General features: G+C 43.4%; 1 protein-coding gene across 2 annotated transcripts in view; it reads right to left on the bottom strand.

The window, feature by feature from the left end:
• RYR3 (ryanodine receptor 3) overlaps positions 1–20955 on the bottom strand; it is a 502828-nt gene that overhangs the window by 103353 nt on the left and 378520 nt on the right. Inside the window, exons 48-55 of one of the 2 annotated variants that reach the window (XM_053594081.1) lie at positions 19712–19932; positions 15253–15343; positions 12566–12706; positions 10880–11043; positions 8776–8854; positions 2705–2794; positions 1672–1818; positions 1439–1501 (exon numbers count right to left, since the gene is read on the bottom strand). In XM_053594081.1, the coding sequence (XP_053450056.1) occupies positions 1439–1501; positions 1672–1818; positions 2705–2794; positions 8776–8854; positions 10880–11043; positions 12566–12706; positions 15253–15343; positions 19712–19932 (996 nt within the window). The remainder of the gene's footprint in view (positions 1–1438; positions 1502–1671; positions 1819–2704; positions 2795–8775; positions 8855–10879; positions 11044–12565; positions 12707–15252; positions 15344–19711; positions 19933–20955) is intronic. The other variant, XM_053594080.1, reaches the window with a different exon arrangement.

The raw sequence follows: 20955 nt of genomic DNA on the forward strand, positions 1-20955 counted from the left end.
TTCACACAGGAAACAATTTCTAATTCTGTCTTTCCCTTGTAACTTATTATCCTGGCAGTTTGATGCATTCATAAGAAACACCCATTTCCTGTTAAAACTGCAGGGTGGCAGTGCTGATCTGTCACAGAAGTTCGGTATCACATTCCTGACCTGAGCCAGGGAATTAGGAGTTCAGGACACGTAAGAGTCTAGAACCCCTGGGCTTAAACTAAAAATAATCACATCTTAAAGGACACTGCTGTAAGTAAGATTTCTAAACAGTGACTTAGAAAGAAGGAGATGCCATGGAAAGAAACTTCCTGTAAGGTCCGAGGGGTTCATCTGATGAACTCTTAGAGGGATGAGTGTCTACGTGCCTCCCCAGTCTACAGGCTGGGGGAGGACATAGCCATCAATGTGTGCAGTGGGGGAGGAAAGGGAGGAAGCAGCTTAGGGATCTTAGCTCCATCCTCTTTTATGTCCTGAAACAATTGCTAATCTGCACCGTCATGGGAACGGGGCAAATCCACTAGGGGATATGTGGGCTGCCCTGTTGGTGTTGAGGACTTACAAAGACCAGGCAAGCATTTCCACCCTGGGGACAAGTTTCACAGATTTTCTCCTAGCTGTTTTATCTGTTTTTGTGTTTTGATACAGCACAGTCCATCCTCCTCCTCCATGGGTTCTGCATCCATGGATTTAACTGATTAGGGACTGAAAATATATTTTTAAAAAATCACATCTGGGCTCGGCATCCATGGCACAGTAGTTACGGCACCAGTCACATACATCGAGGCTGGCGGGTTCAAACCTGGCCCGGGCCAGCTCAACAACAATGACAACTGCAACAACAACAAAAAAATAACGGGGCGTTGTGGCAGGTGCCTGTAGTCCCAGCTACTTGGGAGGCTGAGGCAAGAGAATTGCTTAAGCCCAAGAATTTGAGGTTGCTGTGAGCTGTAATGCCAAAGAACTCTGTCTCAAAAAAAAAAAAAAAAATGATTTACCTAGAATTTTTATTGTATTAGGAATTATAAGTAATCTAGAGATAATTGAATCTCTAGAGGATGTATGTAGGTTGTATGTAAAAACTGCACCATTTTACATCCAGGACGTGAGCATCCCTGGATGTTGGCACCTGCAGGAGGTCCTGGAACCAATTCCCCGTGGATACAAAGGAACGACTGGACTGTGCTGGTTGTGCTTCCTTTAACTAGTCATTGCTGTTTCGATGTTGTTGGAACAAGTGCAAAGCTGGCCCTTTCTGGGTGACTGGTTAATGCTGTTGGGATTTTCTCTGTGGCCTCTGTGCAATGTGACCCTTTGCAGTTTTATATTTTAGTGGGTGATATGTTCTAGGTGTTCTTTTCCTTTTTTCCCCTTTAACTCCTGTAATACGTCCTGCATGGCAGGGGTTTCAGAGAGCAGCATGTCATGCTGTTAACGTGTCAACACTGACCTGGAGCTCTCTGGAAAGCACGACGTTTGAGAGGTCGAGGGGAGCAGGGCTGTAGCTGTTGCCCTAGGAATGCAAAGGCAGAGTCACCGGTTTGCCGCCCTTCCCTCATTGCATCAGCATCCCCACCTTCAGCTTTGAAAGATGTGTCCTGAAAAATCCCCAGGATTCATCTCAGGTGGCCCCCAAGGAGACCTTCCCAGACTCTGCATCAGCGTCTGGGTGTGGAGTCGAACCTGGCTGGCCTGGGACACACTTCGAAGCTTCTCATTTTCCCTCTGCTGAACCAAAGCTTCCCCCTCTTTGGTCCTCTCCACAGTCCAGCCCACAGCCAGCATGGTTTTCAGGGACTCTCTGGCAGGCCAGCGATAAATTTCCTTCTCCTGGAAGAGAATTTAAGCAGAGGAACTTTGCAGAGCACACCCAGGATTCTGACTGATCCTCCCATGGACTGGGGTCCTAGTGGACAGGGGTGCTAGTTGGCTTTAGCCCCTTTCACTAGCTCAAAAGAACTAAAACTTGCTGATGTTTTTAGTATAAGCCCCTATGGTCTCCTGCTGTCAGAGGAAATGTGCCAGGCGTTACTTAGTGACATTACCTACATTTTGCGGGTAAAGAAGAACAAGAACAGAGAGTGACTCCGCATGTTCTGATAGCTGTTGAAGACAGGATATTGTCAAAAAGCGTCTGCACAAGCTCTCCTTAAAGCTTGGGAAACAATTTCCCAGAGGTAGAATTCTCTTTTGATCTACACACTGTTTCACAGGTGGTCAAGATGCAAACAGATCCACACGCCATCCTTTATGTGGGACGCAAGGCCTAGAGTACTCTTATTATCACAGGGTAGGAATCAGAGTTCAGTTGAAGCAAATTTCTTAATTAAAAAAAGCAAGAGACTTGTTCACTTTTCATTGGAGATTTTCTTCTCTCCTTCTGGTACCTTCCATGTATTGGAAATCATTTCTGTCCATATTTTTTCCAGCAATTCACTGTGCCTTCTTCTCCCCATCCCCTAACAATCTAACGAAACCCCTTTCTAGTTCAGCCTATAAGTGCTGAAGGTGGTGCTTCTGGCACCAATGGGCTCTCAGAGACAGAGAAGAGAATGCATTCTCAGGGATGGTAACCCCCCCCGCCCCCCAAGCTCATGAGTCCCAGAAAGTCTCCAGGGAACTTGACGGTGCATGTGCCCTGAATCCCTCTGAGCTTCTGGTACCATTCCCAAGGAGGGAAACAGTGTGTCAGTGTCGCCAGAGGCCTGGCTCTTACCTTCTCTGTTAATGTCTTGAAAGGCCTTATCAGTGGGTGTGTCTTCACGTTCTCATCAAGGGAAATCCCATACTTCCATCCACTCTGACTCTGTAGGAATGTTCTCAGATCAAATACCCTTGGCATTCACAGAGCCCTGACAGGTGACCCAAACCTCTGCTTCCATTTTCATTGAACAAATGGAACAATGGAAGTGACAGGGCTTGGAAATCCCCTTGGGAACGTCTAATTGATCCTAGCAGGCCGCCAGGCTCTCTGCCCCCGAATCTTGAACTCTGCTCCTTTATACCTTCTTGTTTCAGCTGCTGTCTTCTGCACTTTCTCACTTGCATTTCAAGTCCACTTAAAACAGAAAGATATTTCAAAAGGCCCTGACTGCAGTGCTTCTCAGGTCGGCAGCTACCAGCACAAGAAAAACAGAAGGCAGAGCTTACAGGGCTGGACTTAACACCCCACACGGAGGGCGGACTGGCTCTCATTCTGTGTCTGCCAACTTGAGACCAGAATCGCAGTGAGGCATTCTTCTTAGGGCCACGGAAGTTTAGAAACTCTACAGGTCACTCGGCCAATATTGGGTGAAAGCCTTCTGTGTTACATCCAAGATGTTGGCCCAGGCACGGTGGACCCAGAGATAAAAGTGAGACCCTGATTTCTAAAACCCTGCAACCCAGAGACTCCCAGCTGCTCTTTCTCAATGTATGTATTGTATTTTGCTGGGTACAATGTTCTCCCATGTACAATGAACACCCATGTTTTTGGCCCAAACTTTAAGGAAAATGACCCTTGAGAAAGTAGCTGGCTCTTGGCCGGGAGAGACACTTCTGGAGGCTAACCCTCCCCTGGTAAATGTGCAAATCACACTCCTGCAGCTGCCAGCTCTGTGAAGGCTGTCCCCATTCCTCTAGGAGCCCTTCCCTCCCCACATCAGGGGCCCCCAAATGAGATGGTCACATGTGTAGCTGGCAGGGTGGGAGCTTCAAGGCTGCCCAGCCCACAAGCAGGGCTCCCGGTCCCCTCTGCACAGCTGGGTCTGGGACCTTGGCCCTCACCCTGCATGACACGGTCTACCTTGCCAGCCACACCCCTGTTGCCTCCCCTGATGGCAGCACTCAGTAGAGGCCACTCCAGCACACTCCCACCAGATCCCATTTCCTCCTGGACTGGAGCCCAGTGTGCTTGGCAGGCCCAGGAGGGAGGGTGGCTCACTGCCCTTGAGCCACACCACCCATGTGTAATGCGCATCCTCATTTACCCCCAAAAATTTGGGTAAAAAAGTGTGCATTTTCCATGGCAAAATACAGTATTTCCCAAGTTTCTGTCTCTTCTCAGTCCATGGGTGGTTTAATCTAGGCCCAGGGTTTCAGGACCACTGGTAAGTGACTAATACCAAATCAGTACTCCCAGCACCGAGCTCTCTCCTAATTTGCAACCCACGCACGCTTTGCTCCGACATTCTGTGGGTGCTGTCTACATGTCTGACACAGAACCAGCAGTTTACGTCTCTGAATGTCTCCTCCTCCTGGGTTCCCTGGGCCTCAGCAAACACCCCTGCTTACACTCACTTTCCAAGCCAGTGATGTGGGGCTCCTCCTGGACACCGCGGCTCTGTGCCCTGCACGGTACTCATCTCTCTCACTTCCCTGCTGGTCCATCAGCTTAAGGCAGCTCTGGCGCTCACTGGGATTATAGCAAGAACTCTTTTTTTTTTTTTTTTTATAGCAAGAACTCTTAAGCAGCTCCCTCCCTCCAGCCGGGCCTCCTCCCCACCAACTCACTTTCTATACCACTGTTGGTGGTATTCGCAAGTCACCCCCATCAGTGCACTCCTGGCCTTCACAATTTCCTGACCACCATCTGCTGCCTCCCTGGGTCCACCCTTGCTGCTCTCAAGGCCTGCAGACCCACCCTTGGTCACATGATGTCAATGTTACCAGTCCTAGGAGGTGTCCTCAGAGCCCCAACACTGGATTTGGGGACTCCTGTGTGTTCTAACCCCGAGCTCACCTCCGTCATAGCACTGAATAACCTGCCTCACAATGGCTGGTTTTTGTTGTTTCTCCCAAGACTCTGAGGGTTTTGAAGGAGGGACAAATACTCTTAGATAATCAGGAGATCTTCCTTCCCTCCCAGGCAATGGTGAGCAAATACATCTCTCTGCCCTCAGGAAATGTACAATCTAGTGGCAGAAAGATGTATTAATCAAATGACTACACTAGTAGACATATAATGGATAACTAGAATCAATCTATAATGTGCATCAGTGCTGAGGCTCCCAGCTCAGAGGAGGGCAGGTATACACAGTGTATGTGGGGATGCCAGAGAGTCAGAAGGTGGCTGGAGGGCAGGGCTCGGGGAAGGTGGGAGACCAGAGATAGCAGCAGAGGTCAGATTAGGTCCTGGGCCACATTCACAACCCCAAATGTTGACCTTTCTATTCAGAATAGTTAGAGGTTGTTAAATGATTTTAATAAGGAGAAGGGGCTGGGCAGCAGGAGTTTGGGTAGACTATGACCAAATTTGCATCCTGAAGCTTTCGCTTGCTTTAAGTATAAAGAATAGACTGGAGCAAATGCACATGGGGAGACCCCCAAAGAGCTCGTTCCAATTGCCTGCCAGCATGTTAAGGTGAAAAGATGATACAGCTGGAGTCAAGACGTGGGGCTGGGACAACTCCACAGATTCAAAAGAGACTTGAGAGGTAAAATCTACATGGGTTAGATTCATGGGTATATATGTTTTCCTAATTTATGGGCTGGCCAAATGACCATATGTAAAGAGTTCTTAGGAAACACAGATGCTCTAGAGCAGAGGTTCTCAACCTGTGGGTTGCGACCCCGTTGTAACAATGAAAATACGTTGCAGCATTAGGAAGGTTGAGAACCACTGCTCTACAGTAAGGGTCAGCAAACTATGGCCCTTGGGACAAATGCAGCTGACCACGTGTTTTTTATTAATTCAATTTTTTATTGGAACGCAGGCACCCTCTTTTGTTTGTGCTTTGTCTGTGGCTACTTTTGTACCTAACAGCAGAGGTGAGTTGCTGTAATTGAGGCTGTCTGGCCCACAGAGCCTCAAATGTTTATCATCTGGTCCTGTACAGAAAAGGCTTGCCAATTCCTACTCTGGATTACGAGGTATTAGCCCATTCCACAGCTACGTTGACTATTGTTACCATCAATTTCTAATACGGACCCAGGAGAGAAGCACTGAACTCAGATCAACACAAGGCCTGAGCCAGTGGTTCAAGGCACCACCTATATGAGGGTGCGCTGTGTAGAGGTGGTTTTCTGTGGCTTCGCTGGGGGAGATTGGACCACTGAATGCACCATCGCTGTAGCTGAGTAATGGCCCTGATTCTTCACTGGATGCCCACAGGAATCCCAGGTGTGTTTGGCACAGTCCTTCTACATTGCCTGCCAGTATTAAAGGGCCGACACAGCAATTAAATTTATTAAGCAGCCTGACCTCAAGTGGCGAGGAATTTTAAACACTAGATGGGCAGGCTTCTTAATAAAAGAATGTCTAGAGGTTCTGCCACTGCCTCCTGTAGGAAGACGATAGAGTATCTTCCCTAAAATAAAATTAAGTTTCCTAGAAAAATGGAAGGGCAAGGCTTTCTTCATTTTTCCTTTTTTTTGCAGTGCTGCACTCAAAGAATAAATAAATAAATAAATATAAAAGCCTCCCCATCCCCATTAAGCATTTATGTCAAACAGACACACACAAGCTCATGCTTGAGCACAAACCCCAGCAAGTGTGATGATGTTAAGAAAGAAGTTAACACTTCCATGGAAAACACCAGGGATTCTACTATAAAACTCTTAGAAGTGATCAAGGAATACAGCAGTGTCTCAGGTTACAAAATCAACATTCATAAATCGGTAGCCCTTTTTATATACCAACAATAGTCAAGCTGAAAAAACAGTTAAGGACTCTATTCCATTCACAGTAGTGCCAAAGAAGATGAAATTTTGGGGAGTTTATCTAACAAAGGATGTGAAAGATCTCTATAAAGAGAAATATGAAACTCTAAGAAAAGTAATAGCTGAAAATGTTAACAAATGGAAAAACATACCATGCTCATGGCTGGGAAGAATCAACATTGTTAAAATGTCCACACTGCCCAAAGCAATATACAATTTTAATGCAATCCCTATTAAAGCTCCACTGTCACACTTTAAGGAGCTTGAAAAAATAATACTTCGTTTTATATGGAATCAGAAAAAAACCTCAAATAGCCAAGACATTACTCAGAAATAAAAACAAAGCAGGAGGAATCACGCTACCGGACCTCAGACTATACTATAAATCAATAGTGATCAAAACAGCATGGTACTGGCACAAAAACAGAGAAGTAGATGTCTGGAACAGAAAAGAGAACCAAGAGATGAATCCAGCTACTTACCGTTGTTTGATCTTTGACAAGCCAATTAAAAACATTCAGTGGGGAAAAGATTCCCTATTTAACAAACGGTGCTGGGTGAACTGGCTGGCAACCTGTAGAAGACTGAAACTGGACCCACACCTTTCACCATTAACTAAGATAGACTCTCACTGGATTAAACATTTAAACTTAAGACATGAGACTATAAAAATACTAGAAGAGAGTGCAGGGAAAACTCTTGAAGAAATTAGTCTGGGTGAGTACTTTCTGAGGAGGACCCCCCGGGCAATTGAAGCAGCTTCAAAAATACACTACTGGGACCCAATCAAAGTAAAAAGCTTCTGCACATCCAAGAACACAGTAAGTAAAGCAAGGAAACAGCTCTCAGAATGGGAGAAGATATTTGAAGGTTATGTCTCCGACAAAGGTTTAATAACCAGAATCCATAGAGAACTCAAACGTATTAGCAAGAAAAGAACAAGTGATCCCATCGCAGGCTGGGCAAGGGACTTAAAGAGAAACTTCTCTAAAGAAGACAGGCACATGGCCTACAGACATATGCAAACGTGCTCATTATCCTTAATCATCAGAGAAATGCAAATCAAAACTACTTTGAGATATCATCTAACTCCAGTAAGATTAGCCCATATCACAAAATCCCAAGACCAGAGATGCTGGTGTGGATGTGGAGAAAAGGGAACACTTCTACACTGCTGCTGGGAATGCAAATTAATACATTCCTTTTGGAAAGATGTTTGGAGAACACTTAGAGATCTAAAAATAGATCTGCCATTCAATCCTATAATTCCTCTACCAGGTATATACCCAGAAGAACAAAAATCACATTATAACAAAGATATTTGTACCAGAATGTTTATTGCAGCCCAATTCATAATTGCTAAGTCATGGAAAAAGCCCAAGTGCCCAATGATCCCTGAATGGATTAATAAATTGTGGTATATGTACACCATGGAATATTATGCAGCCTTAAAGAAAGATGGAGACTTTCTTTCATGTTTACATGGATGAAGCTGGAACATATTCTTTCTTAGTAAAGTATCTCAAGAATGGAAGAAAAAGTATCCAATGTACTCAGTCCTACTATGAAACTAATTTATAGCTTTCATATGAAAGTTATAACCCAGTTATAACTTAAGAATATGGGGAAGGGGGAGAGGGAGGGGAGGAAAGGGGCAGAGTGAGGAGAGGGAGGGGGAGGTGGGCGGAGGGAGGGTGATTGGTGGGATTACACCTACGGTGCATCTTACAAGGGTCCATGTGAAACTTAGTAAATGTAGAATGTAAATGTCTTAACACAATAACTAAGAAAATGCCAGGAAGGCTATGCTTTTAACCAATGTGATGAAAATTTGTCAAACGGTCTATAAAACCAGTGTATGGTGCCCCATGATCGCATTAATGTACACAGCTATGAGTTAATAAAAAAAAAAAAAAGAAGTTAAGACTTCCAGAATTGATCATTTCTTGAAAAATAATACAAATGCAGCACCAGCAGCTGCCACTGCCTATTTCTCTGACCTCCACCCACTCTGGGAAATTGCTGCTCAGAAATAATGAATGAGTCTGTCACTTGGACAAATCAGGCAGATTTCCAGAATTGGACCCTTTAATGTTCTTGGGTGTTTTTTTCCTCCCTGACAATTGTCAGTTGGATGATAATCCCTACCTTGTCACAGGCCCATTTATCGTGTGAATGCTCAGCATACTTGGTGACGATGTATTCCAGTTTTTCAGGCAAGGATAAACTGTGAAACAAGGAAAAAAAAATACATTACAACCTCTCCAAGCGCTTTAGTCAGACATGGTAGAGACAGTCAGAGCTAATGGTCAGACATTGGATTTGATCAACTGGCTGGCCCAAAGCTGAAGCTACACTCCCAACATAGTGACTTTACTGAGCAGGAGTGGCACAGCCAGGGTCAGGTCATGGACACACATGGCCTGACCCTAGGCTGCCTCTGCCTCTGCCATTTTCTCTGGGTTCTCTTGGCTCCTGGGTGAGACCTGTCCAGGTTAGACAATGGGAATACCTTTAACCACTGGAAATGCTCTATAATCATGGCTCCAACCTGGGAATGGCAGAAATGGGTAGCCAGAGGACCCTATGTTACAAAACAGTGGTTGCCTACATTTTAGGATCCAGTAGCTCATGGAAAAATACTAGAATTTTAGAAATACAGTAGCTTCCTGTCATTTTTGTTTGCCCAGAAGCTCTTGCCCTTTCTGTTGGGATCAGCACCTGCTCTTCCTTTTGCGTGGGACCATCTTCCTGTGCTGCACGCAGTGTCATGTGAACTGTCACCAAGGATGGGCACATGACTAGGCAAATCAGACTCTCTCCTTAGAACTGGAATTTTGGGTTGGGAGAGACCAGAACAGCACACTCTTTAAGGTGATTCACCGGATGAGGGCCCCAGAACCGTGCCCTTTTGTGTCTTGATAGCAGTCCTTTCCTGGGGCCTATCCTGGCTGAAACCTGGCCTTCACTAGATTTTGATAATGACCCCATATTCTTTCTATAAGGTGTTCTTATCCTTAACTCAGCCATAGTTAGCCCCCATTTCTCACATTACTTATAAAACCTTACTGATGTCAGAGGTAACCCTAAAGAAATCAGAACTCTCAAAATAACACACGAGTGGCACCACTCATCATCAGCACACAAGTGCCAGAGTGTCTCATAATGGGTGTCCAATATTGTCTCATAATGTTTATAAAAGCATGCAAGTTATCACACCATTTACTTTGTCATGCTTCAGCATACTTTGCTGAAATTTTTATAGGCTGAGTTCTCCAGCGTCAGCACCTGCCTTTTCTTTGGCCCCAGCTTGATGGTTTACCACCCTCCTTACCTTTCTTACACCAAGTTCAATTCCATCTCCCACCATCCCTCCAAGGCTCTGTCCAGTGGGATATATGCTTAACTATCCCAAAGATGAATTTTATGTAATATCAAAGGCAAAGCCCCCTAGAAAGGGTTCAGGCTCTCGTTTAAGAACTATTGCCACCGAACACAAGTACAAAGGGCTGACACAGAATCAGTCTTACTTTCCCTGCTCCTTCTGAAGCAGTTTTAGAGCTCTTCATTTAAAATGAACTGAAGGCGACACACATTCATAACTGGGCCAAATGACTACAAACCAAACTGAGCAACATTTTGCCCAAATGATAAATATATCTCCATGGCCTGATCAACATCAACGAGGAATTCTAGAGACTCATGGAGAGAAATTAATAGACATAAATGTGGTCTCCAAAGTTTCAGCATCCTTTGGCATGGCAAAGAGCAAGCAGGTCCAGCCTCTAAGGGAAGGACCACATGCTGTTCTGCCTTCATTCCTGAGGCCTCACCAGAGCTCAGCTGAGTGTTATTTATGGAGCTGTTTTGATGCACAGTGCTATTAGAACTGTACAGGTCTAATTCACAAAGAGCAAAGATTTTGTCAAAAAACTCATTAATAAATTAATTGCATAATTTGTCAGGGTGGTTCTCTTAGTGGCTCTGGTGACATTTATTTATAGAAGTAACCATCTCTTCTAATAAATAAACCAATCTTCCCCTCCCTGAAAAAAAGTCTAGAATAGTACAGTATATAATTAGATATGTATGGATTAAACCTTGTGCCTGATATGACTTATAGTGTCAAGGGAAATGATGAACAGTGTTGGCAAAAGAGAAATAAAAGGTAAATTTCTTGCTACCTTCTGAAAGAAAACAGTGGCCACTGGATGAGATAATTGGATCAGCTAAAAGTTGATTCTGCACTCACTTCATGGTGTTGATAGGTTTGGGGTCAAAGTTGCCATCTGCATCCACTGAGACCTGTTTCTCCAACGTGGCTGTGATTCTGGTATCTAAATAATCTGGTGGCAAGGCCCCGGCTATAGCGCTGAGACAAGGCAGGGCCATTCGGAAAAGATCTGGGTCATATTTCTGTGAGGGAAAACCAAGACTATTAGTAGACAAAGCAGAACCACGCCATCAGGTAGGACCATTCACCAATCAGCTGGAAAGAAAAATGAAACACACATATTTATCCATGTCAACCAAGTGCACTTTAGCTCTTTCTGGTGGAAAGTGAGGTATCCGGACAGCACAATAATGATCTATAAAGCCCTCAAGTTGCTGTTCACTTTAAATTGAAAAATCTGTTTGTTTTGTTTTGAGACAGAGTCTCACTATGTCTTCCTCAGGAGAGTGCCGTGGTGTCACAGCTCATAGCAACCTCAAACTCTTGGGCTTAAGAGATTCTCTTGTCTCAGCCTCTCAAGTAGCTGGGACTATAGGCACCTGCCACAATGCCCGGCTATTTTTTGTTGCAGTTGTCATTGTTGTTTAGCTGGCCTGGGCTGGGCTGGAACACACCAGCCTCGGTGTATGTAGCTGGTGCCGTAACCACTGTACATGGGTGCTGAGCCCAAGATGAAAAATCTTAAACCAATGTTTAAATTGGTATCTCCCAAACAGTTAACTTCAAGACCATCTAAGAGTTAATTAAAGTGGTCCTTTCTAGGCTAGAAAAGTCTATAAACTAATCTGCCAATAATGGTCATGGAAACTGACCCAGCCTACAAGTAAAGAGGGCACAGTACGTTTTGCCAAGCTCCATAGTAGCTGACATGGGTCATACCTTGATATCATTAGAAGACTGCTCAATAGTAGACCATTCTCTTGCGCACCTAGCTGGGAAGGAGTTTTAGTCAAATGGCATGGGTTTGAGAATAGCTTTTGATCTGCTTATTCTAGAGCAAAGAAATTCAGGGGCAAAGAAAATTTAAGTGCAGGTGAACAAACTATATGTATGCTTTAGACTTCTGTAAGAAAACCAGTCTTAAGCATTTTCTGCCTTTAAAGCCAGTGACCTCACAAATCTAAGTAAATTGGGTTAAGGGAAGTGGAGCAAAGTCTGAGTGTCAGAGATCTATTTTCATCAGACTGCTCAGTAAGGCTTGGGATTCGAGGCCTGAGTTCTCACTGATCTTCTCAAGCCAATGGCTGTGAAGAAACTCCCCCCCAGAATGACTGGTTACAGTCTTCTGGAAATCCCACGCGCCAACATCAGAGCAGATGGCTTCTCTCCTCGGTTTGAATTAGTGAAGGTCTGCTACCAGGAGCCACCCTAAGTTGGGGGAAAAGACTGCAGGGGAAGGGGGGGTGTCAATCATCAAGACTGAAACCAGAAAATGCCCGTGTCATTCACTCTGGTGGTCGCTCTCCCATGTACTAGCTTGGTGAATCTGGCAAATTACTCAACTGCTGAGTCCTTTCTTCATCTGTGACATGAGGACCATGAAAGCTTCCCTTTCAGAGAGTCGGGTAAGGACAAATCTAATATGCTTGTGAAGTGCTTGGCACAGTTCTGGTACATGGTAAAGCCAAATAGGTGACAGCTATTATTCATGGGTGCTTGGATCATGGAAGTCCTGCCTTTTTGTGCAGGATACACTGCCATTACCTTACAGGAGAGGGAGTCGAAAATCCCCCAGAAGAGCTTCTCTGTTAGGTGCAGTTCTTCCTCCACAGCGAGGCCGTAGCTCCCCCACCCTGAGGGCAGACAGTAGTACTTCCAGCACTGCTCATAGTGATTCGTCAGAAGCTGCAAGGTGCCCAACAGGATTGCACCAATGGGGTGTGGTAAAGAGGATCCACAGGCATCAAAAACACACAGGGGGGAATAACATAGTAAGTGAGATCATGAAGATGAAACCAACATTTGAAATAGTTAGGCTGTCTACAAAGAGACTTTTCAAATGCCACAGAGAACAGCCTGCCCTGGTGCCTAATGACAGCTAGTCTGGGCTGAATCCACCTGATTAATTCTTGTGCCTCCTACTGTGCCTCCAGCAGTTACTAGAAAATGGAGAAGAGGTGATTCTACTTCAGATGAGAAAATGCCACCTGAAAGTAGTTACTGTGTGCTGCTGCTCTAGGCAGAAGAAGTTTTTCTGCTCATAATTCTGAAAGATCCTGGGTGTTGTGGATATGGGAAAGGGATGGTGAGCAGTCAGTTGTGGGTCTGAAGCATTTCTTTTAATTGATTGCTACCCATGGCTTCCCTGCCTCTCTCCAGCCCTCTGAAAAGCCCCAGGATGTTATTGCAGTTTCACATCTGGCCAGAAGAGGGCAGAGGTACACTGGTAATGTTCCCATCCCAGCAGGTGAGCTCCACATCCTCAAAGAAAAATCTCACTGATGTGAGAGGTAAAAGCAGTGGTGTCAATAATGCCTCTTCAAAGTCAACATCCAGCTGACAACAAATGCCTGCAGAGAGGAAGCAATGCCACCTTAAGCTGTGCAGACTCTGGTTATCAATAAAAGTGCCTTTTGAGATTAAAACTGAGACCGTTAGGGTTGGAGAGATTTAGCCCTTGGAGGAAGGTGAAATCTCTGAGGACATGCAAACTGTTCTCTCTACGGCATAGAGACAGGGAATTGAACTAAAAGCTTCTGGGAATTCTAATTATCCCAGTAAAATTCTTCTTAAAATCTTGCTTGGACTGTATCTGTTTTTAAACAAGAAAAAGTTATGTTAAAATCAGTAGGTAGGGGGAGGCTGAGGCACGAGAATCGCTTAAGCCCAGGAGTTGGAGGTTGCTGTGAGTTGTGTGAGGCCACGGCACTCTACTGAGGGCCATAAAGTGAGACTCTGTCTCTACAAAAAAAAAAAAAAAAAGAAAAATCAGTAGGTAGGATTTTTAGGTCTGTCATTACCGACATTTTTAATATGCAAATGTGGCAGGTGCCTCAGAGATAAAAGAAACAAAACATGGTTCCCTTGGGTAGGTGGCTGATTCTGGCACCCTTCCAACAGGTCCAGATACTTTCAGTGCTAGTGATAAAATACATGAGAAAATATGGAATAAGACAACAAATAAAAAGAGGTCTCTGTGTCCTTTCCATTAATAAAGAAAAAGGAAAAAAATGGAAAAAGAAAAAAGAGGATCTGTTACAAATTTACAAAAGCACAAACCAGTATGGAATAGAAAGGAAAATATTTTAGTTCTTTCAACTGAAAAATCACAGGGCCTTCAATGTTTTTTGAGACTGAACATATTCTGAAAACCTAAATGGGGCAGGAAAGCACCACATCTAAGTCCCCTAACCAATTTCTGTTAAATAAGAAGGCAGCAGAAAGAAAGTTGGAGCAGTTAATGATTTCAGTAAATCTACTCTCTCCAACTGGGACATCAAGGAGGGGTTTGATTTTTGTGGGTAGTGTCTTATTGGCTAACTACCAGCTGAAGGGAGTAAGACCCATTTAGTGTGCTATGAGTTAGAGCACGCGTCCTTAAACTTTTTAAACAGGGGGCCAATTCACTGTCCCTCAGACCGTTGGAGGGCCAGACTATAGTTTAAAACAAAAAACTATGAACAAATTCCTATGCACACTGCACATATCTTATTTTGAAGTAAAAAACAAAACGGGAACAAATAGAATTCAAACGGCTTTATGTGGCCCGCGGGCCGCAGTTTGAGGATGCCTGAGTTAGAGTTTAGTGTAGGCTGACGTTCCTGAAGATCTGCCGGCCACAGCCTGGATTCCTTGACCCCCTACCCCATACTGAACACAGTACCTGTGGGACACCGCCAGGGGGTCAGGAATGTTCAGCAGTTTATATGAGTCGCATGCTGAAAAAGGTTGAAATTGCTTAAGGGTTAAGATACAACTTAGCAGCATTGAATAAGGAAGTTAAAGTTTACCACTGAGGCATTGTAACTGTGTCTTTTCTACTTTATAATCTTATGATAATCTTTTATCTTTCTTCTCATTATTTCCTCAATTCACTGTCATGGCAAAACTTCTTTGCTTTTATCTATAATTAACTTTGTATACTCCATGTGTCTTGTCTGCACAAAGTTTTCCTGATTCAGTAAAAGACCCTTGAGGTTTTTGTTTGGGGCAGTGCTTTCTTGCTACCTCTTGGCACCAAGCTGCTTGCCTCTCCAAGCCTCATGAGTTATATCTTTGAAAATAACGTAGTGTAATAATTTACTTTTCTTGCCATACCATGAACATTCCATCCCTAGGAGCAAAACAACAATAGTGTACATTTTGTTTTACAAATTATGAAGATATCACGTATTATAAGACAAGCTTCCCATGCCATGGACTGTATTTCTGTTAACAACAGTGATGTTTACCTTGAGAGGCATTTTGCAATATTCGTTGAGTAGCGGCACATCAAAAACGAGGCGTCTCAGGAGTTGCTGTAACATAGAAGGCCTCAAGTGACTGTGGGATGGAATAAGAAAAACAGAAAAATAGGATCAGAAAACAAAGAAGATAAAGAAGGAAGGGAGAATGAAAGAAACTCTCAGCACCAACATATATTAGAGCTAAAGCTCAAAATATTTCCTAATACATGAGACTGTAGATAAACAATAGTCAATGATAAAATACTGTAAAAATTAAGTATACTTAACATTCAGCAAGAGGGACATGTGCTAAGGAATTGGGACATCTGAGGTTACATTCTAATCACCATGTGATAAAACGTTCTAGGATCTGTGCATATTCAAAACATATTCACTAATTATATGCGAGGAGAGGTGGTGCAGTTAATTTTGTCATTTAAGGACTCAAGTCCCCTGAACCCCGCATAGTTGAGAAACTAGAGTTGACCAGCTGCACAGGTGGGCTCTGAGGCCACCTACTGGTGTGCATTGAAGGGAACTTTAAGGCCTTCTGGCTTATGATATGGTCCATGAAATTCTCACTATTGGAATAATTTCTTTAGGGTAAGGCTTTGTTCTCAAGACAACTCTTTAAAAGGCAAATATAGTACCTAAATAATAATTTACCAAATTACTGCATTCATGGCTTTGGTATTTGGTGCAAACAAAATTTGAGACAGAGAAAGGAGATTAAAGCAACATTGATATTTAAGTTGTTAAAACTTCCGTGACCCCTGTGGATTCTCCCCAGAAAAAAAAAAGAACTCATTTAGACACAAGTTCAGTTCAAGAACCCCGAATTCCTTCCACAGATGCCAAAGGAGCTATGGAGTCAAAGTTAACAACTCTGATGTTAAATGTTGCAGTGTCAGAGAGGAAATCCTTGGCATTTCACAACTTTTTCTAGAAGTGGCTTGTGATTAAAATCTTTGGAGTGAAAAGGGCTAGTCAAAACATACAGTAAGTAGCTTTGTCTGTGTGTGTTTGAGACAGTATCACTCTGTCACCCTGAGTCGAGTGCTGTGGCCTCAGCCTAGCTCAAAGCAACCTCAGACTCCTGGGCTCAAGCGATCCTCCGGCCTCAGTCTCCTGAGTAGCTGGGACTACAGGCTTTTGCCACAACACCTAGCTAGTTTTTCTATTTTTAGCAGAGATAGGGTCTAAGCTCAAGTGATCCTCCCACCTCGGCTTCCCAGAGGGCTAAGATTATAAGGTGTGAGACCCCACATAAGGCTGGTAGCCTTATCTTTGAATCTTGTAATTATAGTGTAAATTACTTAATGTTTCATGTTATTGTTCAGCTAATTAGTAATTACCACCTAAGACTGACACATTTGAATAAAATCAAAGAGTACGATAAATCTGTAACTTGACTTATTCTTGATTTATTAAAAGGAAAATGATGAAAAAAAATCTAATTATGAATCAGTTAGTCTGCTGTATCTAGAGCTCAAATGTACAAGGTCCTAAAAGTATAGTAATAGTGCTGTGAGCTATATTTTTGTTCAAGAAGTGTACAAGGTCCTAAAAGTATAGTAATAGTGCTGTGAGCTATATTTTTGTTCAATGTAAAATTCCAATTTCCCCAAGTCTGATTTTCTTAAAAGTATTTGCTGGCCGGGTATGGTGGCTTAACGCCTGTTGTCCAAGCACTCTTGGATTGCTTGAGTTGCTTGAGCTCAGGAGTCCCAGAGCAGCCAGAGCCAAAGCGAGACTCTGTCTCTGCTAAAAATAGAAAAAACTAGCTGGGTGTTGTAGCAGGTGCCTGTAGTGCCAACTACTTGGGAGGCTGTGGCAGAAGGATCACTTGAGCCCAAGAGTTTGAGGTTGCTGTGAGCCATGATGATGCTGTGGCACTCTCCCCAGGGTGACAGGGTGAGAGTTTGTCTAAAAAAAAAAAAAAAAAAAAAAGATAAATAAAATAACAAGTATTTGCAGCTTAGATCAGGCTCACCATCATAACTCTGTTACTAGGAATAGCTTATGTTGAGGGGCTGGGATCCTTGTTTGGTGTTTGATGTTTGATGTGGTTCCTAAGGTACATTCTGAGTTCAGATGAGCAAAAGGCAGAACAAGATCTGGAGCTGCCCAGTGATAGAGTCACCAGCAATTACAGGATCAAGCTGATAAGGAGGATTTCTTTTTGTGTAAGCTCATTATTTATTCCCTTGGCTACCATTGAGAAGAAAAATAGAGGCCAATATAAACAAGTAATGGGGCCATTACTCTTCCTTTTAACGTGGCAAAGTACAAAACCTAGGTACCTCATTAATTCCTAGAAGTCTATCAGTGTGTCCACCAAACTATGTCTCCCTTGAAAGGTCAAAACCATTCTAATTAGCGGGATTCCCTGCCATTTCTAGTAATCTTGGGATGAGTGAAGTAGGTCACAGTGTAGGGTCTGTTTTCACAAGGGGGGCCTGCATGGAGGCCCCTTTCCCACCTTCCATCCTCTGTTCCCCACTCCCATAATACAGGACTGTGCAATGACACAGCTTGGCCCCTAAAGTAATCGACACCTATAGGCCTGAGAAGATACAATGACAGCAGAGATGGTTAATTTTAATGAAGCATTATAAATGTAGGGACCATCGTTAGAATAAACATGAGATCATCCTTTAAAAAAACATCTTCAATTTTTTTTAAACAGACTATTTTTTCAGAGTGGTTTTGAGCAGAGGGTACAGAGAGTTCCCACATGTCCTCTGACTTCACACGTGCACAGCCTCCCCTGTTATCAATATACCCATCAGATGCTGCATTTGTGACAACTGATAAACTTACACTGGCACGTCATTATCACCCACAGTCCATAATTTATGCCAGAGTTCATGCTTAGAGTTGCACATTCTGTGGGTTTGACAAGTATTTAATGACATCAATCATTATAGTATTTTCACTGCACCAAAAATTCCCTGTGTTGTGTTCATTTGTATTAGCAACTTGTTGGCGCCACTGAACTTTTTAATGTTTCCTTAGTTTTTTTTTTTTTTTCCAGACTATAACATAGTTGAAATCACAGAGTACATAGCCTTTTAAATTGGCTGCTTTTACTTAATAATATGCATTTAAGGTCCCCTCAATGTCTTTTCATGGTTCATTCTTTTAGCACTGAATAATCCATGGTCTGGATGTTTACCACAGTCTACTTATCCATTTACCAACTCGAAAGACATCTTGGTTATTTCCAAGTTTCGGCAATTATGTATAAAACTGCTATAAACATGTCTGTGCAGTTTTTGGGTAGACATAGGTTTTTGGATTCTTTGGATAAACACCAAAGCACTTGCTGGATCACGTGGTAAGAGTCTGTTTAGTTTTGTAAGAAACTGCCAAGCCATCTCCCAAAGTGGCTGTGGCATTTTTCACTCCCTCCAACTATGAAAAAGAGTTCCTGTGGCTCCACATCCTTGCCAGCATTTGGTGATGTCAGTGTTCAGGATTTTGGCCATTCTAATATGTATGTAATGGTATCTCATTGTTGGGATTGCCTTGTAGTGTGATGTTCTAAAAGGAAAAATTTTTTTCTAGGAAGCCTTCCAATGCATAGTCTTCTCTTATGTGATCAGGAAAAAATTCATTCATCAAAAATCAGGACCACACCCAGCTGGGCCCTACAAGGGAAGCCTGTTGAGGCTCTTTCCAGAGCCTCCTGCAGCAGTGATTCTCAATCTTGGCTGCATACTGGAATCATTTGGGGAGCTTCAAAAGCTAAAATCTTGGGTCCTATCTCTAAAGGTTTTGATTTTTTGGGCTGGCACTGGGATATTTATTTAGTAACTCACCAAGTAATTCTAATATGCAGCTGAGAAGAGAAAACACTGGTGTATAACAGATCACAGTCCTGGCCTGTGCTGAGACCTGCTATTGAAAGAACCTTCTTCTTTGGACTTTACCAGCCCTGATGTAGATTCCTCAGCACTGAAGGCTCTCCTGTCCTCAGTTGGCTCTGATGCCCATCTGCAGTGGTAAAAGCTCCAGTCTTTAATTCCCCACAGGAACTGGAGATTCTTTATTTTTCCCAAGGCTTTGGGAGGCCTGGAGTTAGGTCCCTTTTTTTAATACTCTTAGAGTCTGGCCTTTGTGTAGAGTCTGCTCATACAGAGGGACAGAAACATCTACTTCTGGCTCTATGTTGGGAATGAAACAACTATTCTGTAATCTGAACACTGCAGGGCTGAGAGACGGCCTCCTGGTCTAGCATCCTATGGTGACAGCCAGAGCTGTGCCCTCTCTCCCTTCTCCAAGCTAAAGATGAACCTTGAGTAGAGCCTGTGGTAAAAGGAAGGCCCAAGTGCAGCCTGAGAGAGGTCTGGAAGAGCCCTGGAAGCTTCCTTAGACTGTTCCTCCGGTTTTTAGATTATACCCTTAAACGCAGCTGCCTCGGACACATACACAGAGGTAGAAACGAGGGAAGGATACTGACTTGCAAATGGCGAGCAGACATTCTTCTATAGTGTCCCTCTGTGCTTTGGTGAGGGACCGGCCCTTGGAAAGTCTGTATATTGTCTGCAGCGTGGAGTCGATCAGAGAGGTGCAGTGTTCTGTCCCGGCAAAGAGAGGGGCGCATCTCGTGAGGAGCGGGAGCACGGCGGAGCATATGTACCTGTTGAGTGCGAGCGCAGCCTCTGTGGTGCTGAGGGAGACCTAGGAAAAGCGGACGGGGACACGCTTAACCCCCTTGGGCAACTGAATGGAGCTCCCATGGAACAGGCTGGGGCAGGTCACACATGTCCGTGTTTCACAACAATGGCATGAACAACCTTTTATTAACATCAGCTGATAGCCAGCCTAACCCAACATCCCTGACACTTGCAAAATCCAACTACTAGGCTATTACATTATTATTCTTGTGTTAGTGCTCTTTTCTCACCTTTTGGGGAGTCACATATTGTCCTCTTACGATTTTAAGACTAGTAAATGATTACAGGCCAATCCATCTCTCAAATTCACCAGTTATGTGACAGCTTTACAAAGAGAAAGCGGAGCTCTGACCTCCATCAGTTAATTTATGAGCATCGTGAACAATTCACAATCTGATAAACGACATGAGGGGAGAACTCGTTAAAAGGAACCTAACTCTGCATGGGAAAACTGTAAAAGGAACAGAAACCTGGGACCTTCTCTAAAACTCTGGTGTAATTCTTGCTCATAGCATTCTCTTCTGCTCATTTAGACAGACGAGCTAAATACAAGGAAAACATATTAGTGACGACACTAAATATAGCCAGAGCATCTTAACTGTCATCTTTGAAAACGGCAGGGCTTCAAAAGAAACTTTGAGATCCATGGAGATGAAATATTAGCATTATTTCTTGAGATGATCACAGCCGTTATATTTGCATTAATAACACATTTTCTATAACTTGCCATTTGAAAAGCTGTTTTCTTTGAACTATACATATTTCTGGGTGTTCCTATAAATTATCAAAGTTTTTCTTTTAGCAACTCCAGTAATCATGCTGAAAGAAATAGCTCATCTTTCACTTTTATTACTTTAATAGACAAAGTTGTTAAAATTAGGAAGGAAAGAGCTTTGATTTCTGTGGTTTAAAAGTTTTCAAAAGAGAATTCATGAATACCTGTGTGCTGAGGAACTGAATGTAAAATCTTTTTGTTGTTTGGCTGAGCATGCAATTGAACACCAGATGCTAGAATAGCATTTCCCAT

Source organism: Nycticebus coucang, chromosome 6 (genome assembly GCF_027406575.1).
Source record: "Nycticebus coucang isolate mNycCou1 chromosome 6, mNycCou1.pri, whole genome shotgun sequence".
In the NCBI taxonomy this organism is placed as follows: Eukaryota; Metazoa; Chordata; class Mammalia; order Primates; family Lorisidae; genus Nycticebus; species Nycticebus coucang.